The sequence below is a fragment of the Nerophis lumbriciformis genome, linkage group LG12 (genome assembly GCF_033978685.3).
Source record: "Nerophis lumbriciformis linkage group LG12, RoL_Nlum_v2.1, whole genome shotgun sequence".
Lineage (NCBI taxonomy): Eukaryota > Metazoa > Chordata > Actinopteri > Syngnathiformes > Syngnathidae > Nerophis > Nerophis lumbriciformis.
Genome location: NC_084559.2, coordinates 29,139,497 through 29,153,065, shown reverse-complemented (window position 1 = coordinate 29,153,065; position 13,569 = coordinate 29,139,497). Strand labels below are relative to the sequence as shown.

Below are 13,569 nucleotides of genomic sequence, written 5' to 3'. Positions count from 1 at the left end.
ACTGGATAATTTACAATGAAAGAAGCTATTGTGCGTCGATATGCCTGCCATCTGCTGCCAGCCACAACAGGAGCAGCTAATTGCTTGCACCTGTGCTGATTGGAGTAGCGGCAGCCAATCCAGAGGGCGCTTAAAGTCAGCGGACACGTCATCTTTGAAGATTGTCATGTGTGACGTCGGTTACACTTGAATTGCTATTGCGACATCCATTGGACGCATTCAGGACAACAGTTTCTTTCATTAAAAAAAAAAATGCAGCTCCTTTTTATATTTAGCAAACTGATCTTGTGGGCCTGAAACGCACACCCGTTCTAACCTAAACAACAGTCCAAATGTTATGTTAAAAAAACATGCACACTTTGAAGACGCTATAACAGGGCTATTCAACTACATATTGAAGAGGGCCAAAGTTTAAAGAGCCCAAGGGCCGGACATAGAAATGTGGATGTTTCATCAGAAAGTGCCTCCGCGGGTTATTTTATTTTTGAGACTGCGTTTGCTTAATTGCAAAGTAAACACATCGGCTTTCACACTGCACTGTCAAAAAAAAAATCATTTTTCTGCCCTCGCTACTCATTTCCAGCGTGTGCAGCTAGTTAACAGCATAAAGAAAGAAACAAGAAGCTCCAGAAGTCTAGTTGAGGATTGATGTTCCTTCTTTTGAATTATTTATCTTCCTCAGTTTTCTTTTTTCACACTTCATTAATTCAGGCTTGTAAAAGTGAAAACAAACACAAAATAATTGTGTATTGCCATTGTGTATTTTACATAAATAATGTCCATTGTGTATTTTACACCAATAAAATGGAATATAATAAAGGACAATTTTTTACATATATATAAATAAATAAAAAAACACGAAAGGGACAAGCGATAGAAAATGGATGGATGGAAAAATGTGGCTCAACACAAATAAACCTAAGATGTAGCATTATTGCCCTCTAATGGTCAAATTAGGCACTATATGTATTAAAGGAGCTTTGCTCGCCGGAGTTAACAAATAACTAAAATACCACGACCACGAAAACTGAAGACATCACAAAGTCAGCAATTTTAATACATCCACCCATCCATTTTCTACCGCTTGTCCCTTTTGGGGTCGCTGGAGCCTTTCTCAGCTGCATTCGGGCGGTAGGCGGGGTACACCCAAAACCAACTAAATATCTTAATGCCCAATATCTACTTACACAGATTTGACCAAGTTTTGTGATGAAGCTTACACAAGTGGATTCCTACCGTTGTTGCTGGTCTGGAACGGTGTGTCAGTCACTTAAAATGTCCGACAGAAAACAATGACTCGAGTAGCGGCTCAGGGCCGATCATTCATACTTTATTGTCCAATTGCTGTTAAAAGTCCCATTTTTGCAATTTATTTCGATTTTCTTCAGGGTCAATAGTGCCATTTTTTGACTGGTCTTTTCTACTCACCCCACTGCAGCCTAATTGTAACACATTTGACTGACTGTTGCCCCCTGCGGTGTGGTGGGAGTACTGCAAATAGTACATGAACCATATGAGTTTGAATGGTTTTATCGAGCATATTTGGCGGACCGGATGTGGCCCGCAGGCCACCAGTTGAATATGGCAGCCCTATAATGTGTAAATGTACTGTATATAAGACATGCAACTAGGGATAGGTTGATCGGCAACACTAATTTGGCCCTAGCGCGGGGTCAGCAACCCGCGGCTCTCGAGCCGCATGCGGCTCTTTTGCACCGCCCTAGTGGCTCTCTGGAGCTTTTTCAAAAATGGAAAAAGATGGGGGGGGAATACATTTGTTGTTTTAATAATGTTTCTGTAGGAGGACAAACATGACACAAACCTTCCTAATTGTTAGAAAGTCCACTGTTTGATATGTTTATGCTTCACTGATGACAGTATTTGGCCAGCGCCATTTTGTCCTACTAATTTTGGCAGTCCTTGGTTGGTTTACATGTACAACTTTCTCCGACGCTGCCACAGAACGACGTGTTTTATGCCACTCCTTTATCTCATTTTGTCCACCAAACGTTTTATGCTGTGCGTGAATGCAGAAAGGTGAGCTTCGTTGATGTTATCGACTTACGTGGAGTGCTAATAATCCAAGCTAACATGCTATTTAGGCTAGCTGTGTGTACTTATTGCCTTGTTTGTACTTGTGTTCTCTGTGTATTTAATTTATATTTGCATGTCTCATGATACACTATCTGTATGTAGTATTGACTGCATTTCTGATTGTGTGCCATGTTGTTCCAGACCACAGCAAACTTTACCATGTTGTTCCAGACCACAGCAAACATTACCCAGCTTGCAAAGGTTGTAATAAATCCATTAGATTTCTTTTAACTTGGATACACACATCTATACCCTTGGCAGTTTTAAGCCAGTCATTTCCAGGAGTTATCTAACCCTCTGAGACACTTACTTACTGTGTTGCCTTCATTATAACACTTACATAAGGCTTTTAACTTTTTGCGGCTCCAGACAGATTTGTTTTTTTTGTATTTTTGGTCCAATATGGCTCATTCAACATGTTGGGTTGCCGACCCCTGCCCTAGTGTGTGAATGTGAGTGTGAATGTTGTCTGTTGGCCCTGTGATGAGGCGGCGACTTGTCGAGTGTACCCTGCCTTTTGCCCGAATGCAGGGTTTGTACCATGAACTGGGCATACATAACACATATGTTACACATAACGTCTGTGCATGACAAGTGGGCAGTAAGTCAAGGCAGGATATGTAAAAAAAAAAAAAAAAAAAAAAAAAAAAAACCATCAAGAAAAAAATAACTTTGCATAAAATCTCATCAAGTATGCCATTAAGTCGCTTCTTTGAGATAAGACTTGTTCCCTTGTAAATGACGCATCCATGGAGCATACATCCGTGTTATTTGTATGCAATTGTGGTACATGCAACTGGACAAAATGTGTCTTTCATTGAAATAAAAGCACCGTTTGCATTTGGATGTAATATTAGTGTCTTTATTTACAATAAAACCACATGGATTTTCTTCAGCATGGCCTCTAACAAAGTAGAGACTGCAGCAATGATACCAGAGAGGTAGCCAACAATGATTCATTCAGCAAATCAAGACACAGAAGGCTTTGGAAGACATGTCTCTACATTCATAATAGGAGTATTGCTAGAATTCCCATTGAGGCATTCATGGATTTGAAGGCAAAGAAGGATGTGCTTCTTATCGAGGAAGAACGATGAGTCTTTGCTTTTCACAGACTTCCTGCGAGCAAATGTCACACTGGCTATTATTGTCAATACTAGGAGTTATTGGACTCTGCGTTATTTCGTCATGTTCTTGAACGTGACTGTGCATGGTCAGCCTAATCCTCACCAAATAAGAGTTGTTGCTTGATTTCATGCATTGCTGGTTTTCTACATCGGGAACAAAGGCACAGTATGTTTAAATAAGATAAAGCAGCTGAATATTTATTAAAAAAAACTAACAAAAAAAACAATAAAAATATCTGCATTAGAAGAAAAATCAGTAATCTTGACTCAACTTGATGAGGTTTATAAATTATGTTTCAGGGAACTATTTTCATATAATCCATATGTACAATGTTGTAAAATATATATAACATTTGGAATGATTGTGCCCATGCATTTTATATACAGTATGTGTTATAGACAAAAGTATTTGGCCATGTGATCACTCCACCAACAGGAAGTGACAAGAAAAATAAGGCTGCTCCTTTAATCAGGAAGAATGTTTGTGATGTCAGCGATCACTGAGTGGTTAGACAGGACCTGCTGGCTCATCATCTCTGTTCTAGTCGCTCCCAGTAAACTCATGCAAACATACATATGCATACATCTTGCAGTCATGCAGAAACAGGAAAGGACTTTACTTTAAACTGCTCCTAAAAATGTCCAACTCCTCAATGATTAGTTAATCGATCAAGAAGTGGGTCCGGATACCTTTATCTATAAAGTTTATATTGAATAAATCACATCCCACGTTACCTCAAGTATTGTAAATCAATCAAGATCTTCGTGTCCAAACAAATCTACTTCAAAATACACACATGTACTTGCTTGTTTACCAAAGAATCACGACATACAACCTCAGCTCATTGACAGCATTCCTGAACAAATATAATCCACAAAGTGCATTATGCGTTACGACAGTCATTTAGTACACCTTGAGACACGTGGACAAGACAAGTATCACTGCAGGAGCCTTCCTCCCCGAGTCGTTACCTCACACCGGCTTGGTACCCTTCAAGGCCTGCAGGATGGCGGGCTTCTCCTCGATGACGCGCACCAGCAGGTTGTCTATGTATTCTTCCAGCTCGCTGATCTGAGATTCTTTCTTGGACAGGTCGGCCTGCTGCCTCACCACCAGTGTGATCAGCTCTTCGTGGGTCAGCTGAGTGAAGGGTCCGCTGTCTGCCAAGCCTGCCGTCTGTGTCTAGTGCAATAGAAAAAGTGTCAAGAGGAAGAGAGAGAGAGAGAGGGATTGGGTAAACCCATGGAGTAAAAACACGAGGAGGCCCATGTGTCGACAATACCTTAACTTTTCCAGCCGTGCCATTAGAAACATGAAGGTCTTTCAGGGCATAAGAGTTGATGGGAACCTGACTCTCTGTCGAGTGCATTGGCTTGACTGGATGAGGTCTGTGAACAAATGCATGCACTTCTTTTTAACGTTTGTATTCAATTCTGACAAATTGTCATGTGAAAGTGCTTGAAAAGCAGTTAAACGGTTGTTTTAAAAGTGTAAGGTGGACCTCCCCTGGTATACAGATGTTTGCTTGTTTTCAAAACGACTAAGCTAACTTTAATTTTGTGAAAGAACAAATGAAGAGATTTGCAGTTCCCACAGTGAGAAACTTTAATAAAATATGTTCTGGAAAATCCATTGTTTCAGGGAGTAAGCTTACTAAATTCTCAAAGGGAAGGCTGCCTGTGTTACACTTTGAAAACCTTTGCAAAGGTTTGAATTCTTAAATTGTGTTCAAAGACAGCAAGAAAATCCCAGCCAAGTAGCCCAACCACTTTTTTTCTTATGCAAACAACAACGGCAGTCACATTCAATTGTGACTCTGTGAGGAAACAGTCCACAAAAGCTTATTCAGAGGAGCCTGACAAGTCTCACCTGTGCAGAGTGGAGGCAAGGTCACCTCCTTTGCTAATTTGAGAACTGATAAAATCAGCTGGTGGCAACGATCCTCGAGTCTTTCTCGCAGACAACACTTGTATTTCTGATGACGGTTCCTCCATAATAACCGGGAGGTCCTCTGAAGAAGGGAAAGCTGACGTCACAGCAAAGGGGTTACTGTCAAATGGATCCTCTCCATCGATTTGTCCATCTGCTGGATGGCTTTGTGTGATGGAATCGATGAGAATATCTCTTGTAGGGAGTTCTTGTTCTGGTTCACTAAGGGTGGGTTGTTCCTCATCTGCAGACTGGAAGGACCTCTGCGAGTTACTTCTTGAAGGAGTAGATGTTTTTTTTGAAATCCTTCTTTCGAAAACTGGACTGATTGACCTCGACTCCTCCTCTACTTTACTGTAGTCTGTATATGTGCTTGTCTCGTAGCTATTAACACTTGAAAATCGATCATCGGATTTTTCTTCATTGAAAATTTGATCAAGATCGTCTGCCATCACTCCCCGGTTTTCAGGTTTTTGTTCCTTCTTTGATAGTACGGCATAAATGTCATCTGATTTTCTGGTGGGTTTTTCTGGTGCCCAGGGGTCTTTGGAAAGAGGGTCAAACTCAGAAATAGTCACCTTCTCCCGTCTTTCGCTCATACTGAAACGTGGCAGGTCTATGCTTGTCAGCGTATCAGCCAAATCTGGCATGGCTGAGGAATAATGTTGTTCTGTTGGCTCTGTTATGCTAACCATTTGCCTTGGTCTAGCAGTGGGAGCTTTTTGGTCTGTGGTTACTGAATCATTTGTTTGGTCAGCAGGTGTGCTTGTATCCCAGCCCATTTGGTTAGTTTGTCTGAGTAGGGGTGGTAGTAAAGCCTTTTTTGATCCAGCAAGAGGACTCTCTCTTGTAGATAGGTCACTGTTTAGCATTCCGGGTGGTACTTGGGGAAGGGGCCTTGAGAGAGACTCCTCGGTCTGTTGGATGTTCTGTTCTGAAAAAGAACTGGAGCGCATTGTTGGATTAGGCGGCGGAGGGGCTGCAACCTTTTTTGATGAGACATGTCGGGTTTCATTGTAATGGGTCTGAAAATGCTCCAATGCAGGACTCTCCTCAGTAATTGAAGGTCTAAATTCCTTTGGGTTGTCTGGCCCATCTACACTCATCTCAGGACCCATAAGTTCTGGTGGATAGTCCATATTTCTTTGATTGACCTGAGCAATGATATGATCCCATCGAGTGTGTCCCTGTACCCCATGCCTCTTTTGAGGATATAGGGATTCATAATCAGGAAGTGGGAGAGAGAGCTTTTGCCCTTCTGATTCATCTGTGAGTCTGTTTAGCTCAGTCGAAGTCTCGTATATGGGATACAATGGTGGTAAAGGGGATCTGTGGATCTGATCAGTCATTGTGGGCGAAGATGGCACAGATGACACCTTTTCTATACTGTCAGAAGGGGAACCAGGTGGGCTCTCACTAAATCTCACAGGGGCCAAAGATGAATGAAGGTTGGAAAAAGTATCAGGGGTGTCAGAGGGCACACTTGAGAGGGTAAATTCTGAGGCGATTGGGGAAGACCACTGCTGGTCTACTGGACTGCCGAGGGGTTTAGGCTCAGAGTATCCAGAGCTCAGAGAATGAGACAACACAGCTGAGGAAGACCACTGCTGGTCCACCGGACTAATAGGGGGTTGGGAGTCAGAGTATTCAGAGTCCTGAGAATGAGTCAATCTGCCAAGAAGTGAAAACAAAGGGCTACAAATCAGTTGGACCATCATATAACCCAGGGTTACTTCCACCAGTGTACAAAGCCCATCACCAAATTAGCAACAGCTCCTAGAAATGCTTCCTTGTCAAATGTTGCACTGCACTTCTTTTACACAAACTATATGCAGAGTTTGAAATAACCCTTTCGATTCAAGACAGTTTTAGCATCCTTTAACCCCATCCTAAAATGTAATTCAGAGGATTATCTAAACTCAAATTAAGTTTTAACAAATATTTAAAAACAATAATCTGACAACATCCACAATTCAGATTAATCATCTACCATCCAACAAAACACTCCTACTTCATTGACAACAGTGCAATTTTCTTACCATTATGATCCATAGCCAACAAAATCCCATTAAGGTCCAAACGTAAAATAAAATTTGAAGGTAAGGAAAGTAAAAAGGAAAAAACACACACGCAAGATGTCCACATTGCAAGTCACACTGTAACCACTACAACCTCCTTCCCAGTCCACAACCTGTTCTACAACATGTTCACAAAAACGAACCCGCCCTTTTTTGCACATAAGGGACACCAGGCTGGTCAAACAGGTTTGTTAACTACTGGGTGGAATACTATTGGCAATCAAAACAGACAGTTCCAGTGTGAGAGTCAATAGCTATGTGCCCATGGACACAATTAATTGGAATAAAAGCCTAACCCGAATAAAAATGCTTAATGTAAACACGCCGTTTAGAATATTCTAACCTGATCACACACTTTTGTATCAAAATTGTATTCTGATCGAGACAGGTGGTTTATTCTGAGCGCATTAAAACACTTCCTCTGAAATTTGGTTTGAAATGATCCTTACTGCGCATGTCTTTGACGTCAGCTATACTTTGGTGGTGGAGAGGGGATGTACACATACATACATACATACATTTTTCTACCGCTTGTCCCTTATGGAGTTGCAGGGGGTGCTGGAACCAATCTCAGCTGCACACGGGCAGTACACCCTGGACGAGTCTCCACCTCATCGCAGGGCCAACACAGATAGACAACATTCACAGACTAGGGTCAATTTAGTGTTGCCAATCAACCTATCCCCAGGTGCGCGCGCACACACACACACACGCAGTATACAGGTAAAAGCCAGTAAATTAGAATATTTTGAAAAACTTGATTTATTTCAGTAATTGCATTCAAAAGGTGTAACAGATGACATGGCACCCCAAACCATCACTGATGGTGGAAACTTTACACTAGACTTCAGGCAACGTGGATCCTGTGCCTCTCCTGTCTTCCTCCAGACTCTGGGACCTCGATTTCCAAAGGAAATGCAAAATTTGCATGGTTGGGTGATGGTTTGGGGTGCCATGTCATCTGCTGGTGTCGGTCCACTCTGTTTCCTGAGATCCAGGGTCAACGCAGCCGTCTACCAGCAAGTTTTAGAGCACTTCATGCTTCCTGCTGCTGACCTGCTCTATGGAGATGGAGATTTCAAGTTCCAACAGGACTTGGCGCCTGCACACAGCGCAAAATCTACCCGTGCCTGGTTTACGGACCATGGTATTTCTGTTCTAAATTGGCCCGCCAACTCCCCTGACCTTAGCCCCATAGAAAATCTGTGGGGTATTGTGAAAAGGAAGATGCAGAATGCCAGACCCAAAAACGCAGAAGAGTTGAAGGCCACTATCAGAGCAACCTGGGCTCTCATAACACCTGAGCAGTGCCAGAAACTCATCGACTCCATGCCACGCCGCATTAACGCAGTAATTGAGGCAAAAGGAGCTCCAACCAAGTATTGAGTATTGTACATGCTCATATTTTTCATTTTCATACTTTTCAGTTGGCCAACATTTCTAAAAAATCCCTTTTTTGTATTAGCCTTAAGTAATAGTCTAATTTTGTGACACCCGGAATTTTGGATTTTCATTTGTTGCCACTTCAAATCATCAAAATTAAATGAAATAAACATTTGAATGCATCAGTCTGTGTGCAATGAATAAATATAATGTACAAGTTACACCTTTTGAATGCAATTACTGAAATAAATCAAGTTTTTCAAAATATTCAAATTTACTGGCTTTTACCTGTATATACATACACACACACACACACATACACATATATATACATATATACATACACACACATATATATATATATATGCACATTATATATATATATATATATATATATATGCATGCATGCATACATACACACACATATATATGTATATATATATATACACATATATATATATATACATATATATGTGTGTATGTATGCATGCATGCATATATATATATATATATATATATATATATATATATATATATATGTGTGGGGAAAAAAATCACAAGACTATTTCATCTCTACAGGCCTGTTTCATGAGGGGGGGTCCCTCAATCATCAGGAGATTTATATATATATATATATACACATGCATGCATGCATACATACATACACACACATATATATGTATATGTATATGTATATGTATATATATATATATATATATATATATATATATATATATATATATATATATATATATACACACACACACAGTATATATATATATATATATATATATATATATATATATGTGTGTGTGTATGTATGCATGCATATATGTATGTACAGTGTATATATATATATATACATATATATATATATGAGTGTGTATGTATATACACACACACATACATATAAACTGTACTTGCATGCATGCACACACACACATATATATATATATATATATATATATATATATATATATATAGAGCTGAGATAGGCTCCAGCAACCCCCGCGACCTCGAGAGTGACAAGCGATAGTAAAGGGATGGACACGCACGCACGCACAGTTTAGTACTCTCATTGTCAAAGTGAAGAAATTTAATGAAACGCAGGTAAACGCGGGAGTAATTATCAAAGGCAGCATCAAAAGATATTATATATGTATGGCGGTATTGTTCCACATACATTTTTCTTTCTAAAATATACCGGTATACCTCATAATACCGGTATACCGCCCAGCCCTCCTTTCTGCGCTAAAGCACTTCCATCTACACTTTTTAAAATGTATTAAGCACTTATTTCTTGTGTTGTTTAAAGCTACTGTAAGCTAGCTTAGCTATTTTCATGCCTGCTCCTGAATGTCTCCTGGTATGTAACATGTTTAGCCTTGTCCTCCAGTGATAGAACTACTTAATAATACTTAAGATACTAAGGAATGCAGTTTATTTGCGGTAATGTAGGTGATTATTATTAACTTAAGGTAGCAACTCCACACTGTGTATAATATTACATATTTAGCTGCAAGCCACTTGTCAGCCGGGGTACTAAAAATAAATACATGGTCAGCCAGAGGAGATCAAAGTTTGTGATCAGTAATGGCCAATCACATACTTTTTCACAAAAATCAGCTGATACCGATTGGTGGCTGATTGATCGGCACATCCCTAATTGAAATTGATGCTCTTTAAATTAGCCAATGAAAGTGAGAAGTAAGAATAAACATTGTAACTAATAAATAATGTAATAACTTTTCATCACAAACAAAAACATGAGAAGGCCTACCTTGGTTTAACTGTGGACACTTTCGGAGTACGATTTAGGAAGAGCATGGCAGATGGGGTTCGCGGGTTGAGGTTGGGTTTTTGATCATCATAAAGACGCTCACTGTTGTTAAATTGAGGACTGGAGCTGAGGGAAATGTCCTCCAATTGGTTGCTGGACACAAAGGAGCCATCACCATCGTGAGGAGCTTGTGTGGTCAACTCCTCTTTCGGATATTGCTGCGTCTCTTCCTTTTTCTCCTCCTTTTTTCTGAGCATCCCAAACAGAGAGGACAGCCTTTCGCTCATGGAAGCTTCTTCCTGTCTTTTCTGATCCTCTGCTCTTTGGGTCTGCTCCTCGAGTCCGAGTCGCTCTTCATCTTCTGCTGCTTCCAGTCTTGCGCGTTCTTCCTCTTCCTCCCTCAGTTGCTCCAGTCTTGCTTCATCCTCAAGGAAGTGCCTGTTCCTGTCGAATTCCTCGTTTTGTGTAAGTTCCTCCTGCAAAATCAGGGCCTCGGCTCTGCGTCTCTCCTCCTCCTCTTCCTCCTGCAATCTGACAGCCTCTGCCATGCTCCTCGCTTCCATCTGCCTTCTTTCCTCTTCCTCTTGATGACTCAGTTTCTCCATCATGATATTTTGAGACTCAGACCTGAAGGAAAGCACTGGTGCACCGGTGGTGTGTTGATGGACATTCTCCACAGACCCTTGGCCAGAGCTGTTCAGACTGAGCGAAGAGCCACTTTTGGCGTCTTCATACTTTTGGTTGCCGTTGACACCGACATCGTTCAAGTCACTGTTGCTGCGCTTGGAGCGGCTCAACAGGGACAATGCACCCAGAGATACCTTGCTGTCAGAGCTACCACTGCGCTTGTGTCCCGGGAATTTGAATTTCTTCTTGGCTATGGGAGGAGAGAGAGGGGGAAAGATGAGGTCACTGCTGAAATGTAAAACAAAATCCTTTGGATTTAAATATTGCCCATTTTACATTGCAGTATGCGTTGACACCTATTTTTTTTATTGACAAAAGATAATATCAGGAATAAGGTTCCAAATGTGCTGATGTCAAATCACTATTTGTCTATGAATGACAATTTTAAACACCTTAATGTTAGCTTAGCTTGTTGCCCTTCCTATATTATTACTGCACAGTCAGAAATCTGCTGCAGGTTGGTTTACTTGTTGCTGTTTCCCTTTTGAATAAGAAGACAGCATGGATGCTGTACATAGTAGGTTCCCGCTCTTTATATAGTCAACTATAGATTGACTATATGAACAGAAAACATTTTAGTTTCTTCAAAATAGCCACCCTTTGCTCTGATTACTGCTTTGCACACTCTTGGCATTCTCTCAATGAGCTTCAAGCACACCTGTGAATTGAAAACCATTTCAGGTGACTACCTCTTGAAGCTCATCAAGAGAATGCAAGGTTGTGCGAAAAAGTAATCAGAGCAAAGGGTGGCTATTTTGAAAAAAATAGAATATAAAACATGTTTTCAGTAATTTCACCTTTTTTTGTTAAATACATAACTCCATTTGTGTTCATTCATAGTTTTGATGCCTTCAGTGACAATTTACAATGTAAATAATAGGATTGCAAATCTTTGGGTGTCCTACGATTCGATTCAATATCGATTCTTGGGTCACGATTCGATTATAAATCGATTTTTTCGATTCAACGCGATTCTCGATTCAAAAACGATATTTTTCCGATTCAAAACAATTCTCTTTTCAGTCAATACATAGGATTTCAGCAGGATCTACCCCAGTCTGCTGACATGCAAGCAGAGTAGTAGATTTTTGTAAAAAGCTTTTATAATTGTAAAGGAAAATTTATTATCAACTGATTGCAATAATGTACATTTGTTTTAACTATTAAATGAACCAAAAATATGACTTATTTTATCTTGGTGAAAATATTGGACACAGTGTGTTGTCAAGCTTATGAGATGCGATGCAAGTGTAAGCCACTGTGACACTATTGTTCTTTTTTTTTTTTATATGTCTAATGATTTCAATGAAGGATTTTTAATCACTGCTATGTTGAAATTGTTACTAATATTGATACTGTTGTTGATAATATTCATTTTTGTTTCACTACTTTTGGATTGTTCTGTGTCGTGTTTGTGTCTCCTCTCAATTGCTCTGTTTATTGCAGTTCTGGGTGTTGCTGGGTCGGGTTTGGTTTTAGAATTGGATTGCATTGTTATGGTATTTCTGTGTATTGTTTTCTTGTATTGATTAATAAAAAAGAAGAAAGAAAAAGAAAAAAGAAAAAAAGAAAAAAATAGATTTTTGAAAAATGAGAATCGATACTGAATCGTACAACGTGAGAATGGCGATTTGAATTCGAATCGATTTTTTCCCACACCCCTAGTAAATAGTCATGGAAATAAAGAAAACAATGAATGAGAAGGTGTGTCCAAACCTTTGGCCTGTACTATATAATTTTTTGTATTTTATTTGTATTTTCCTTTATTTATTTTTTTAAACTTTGAAATATATTTTTATTTGTAATCTCATGTCATTCTTGTTTATACTTTGACTGTAAATGTGGCTGCTGTAAAAGGTACTTGCTGCAAAAGATCACTAACGTATCTAGCTTGTGTAACATGTTTCACCATACGATATAGGGTAAACATAAAATGTTTTAAATACATGTTAAGTAAAGCTCACATTTAAAAACAAAATAAACAGGGCTTTTAAATGGAGGGATACAGAGAAACTGGCCAACAAAATCAAGGCATAACTAAAACATGGGAGCACACGATTGCCGTGCGTGCACATGAGACTTAAAGGGGAACATTATCACAATTTCAGAAGGGTTAAAACCATTAAAAATCAGTTCCCAGTGGCTTATTTTATTTTTCAAAGTTGTTTTCAAAATTTTACCCATCATGCAATATCCCTAAAAAAAACTTCAAAGTGCCTGATTTTAACCATCATATACACCCGTCCATTTTCCTGTGACATCACACAGTGATGCCAATACAAACAAACATGGCGGTTAGAACAGCAAGCTATAGCGACATTAGCTCGGATTCAGACTCGGATTTCATCGGCTTAAGCGATTCAACAGATTACGCATGTATTGAAACGGATGGTTGTAGTGTGGAGGCAGGTAGCGAAAACGAAATTGAAGAAGAAACTGAAGCTATTGAGCCATATCGGTTTGAACCGTATGCAAGCGAAACCGACACGA

The 13,569-nt window shown here is 39.7% G+C and overlaps 1 protein-coding gene across 4 annotated transcripts in view; it reads right to left on the bottom strand.

Annotated features, from left to right (window-relative positions):
• Nucleotides 1-2,934: 2,934 nt before the first annotated feature.
• rab11fip1a (RAB11 family interacting protein 1 (class I) a) overlaps nt 2,935-13,569 on the bottom strand; it is a 37,255-nt gene continuing 26,620 nt past the window's right edge. For 2 of the 4 annotated variants that reach the window (XM_061986261.1, XM_061986262.1), the window contains exons 3-6: nt 10,393-11,269; nt 5,092-6,822; nt 4,505-4,610; nt 2,935-4,404 (exon numbers count right to left, since the gene is read on the bottom strand). In XM_061986261.1, coding sequence (XP_061842245.1) covers nt 4,195-4,404; nt 4,505-4,610; nt 5,092-6,822; nt 10,393-11,269 — 2,924 coding nt within the window. In that variant the 3' untranslated portion in view covers nt 2,935-4,194. The remainder of the gene's footprint in view (nt 4,405-4,504; nt 4,611-5,091; nt 6,823-10,392; nt 11,270-13,569) is intronic. The other 2 variants (XM_061986263.1, XM_061986264.1) reach the window with 2 other exon arrangements.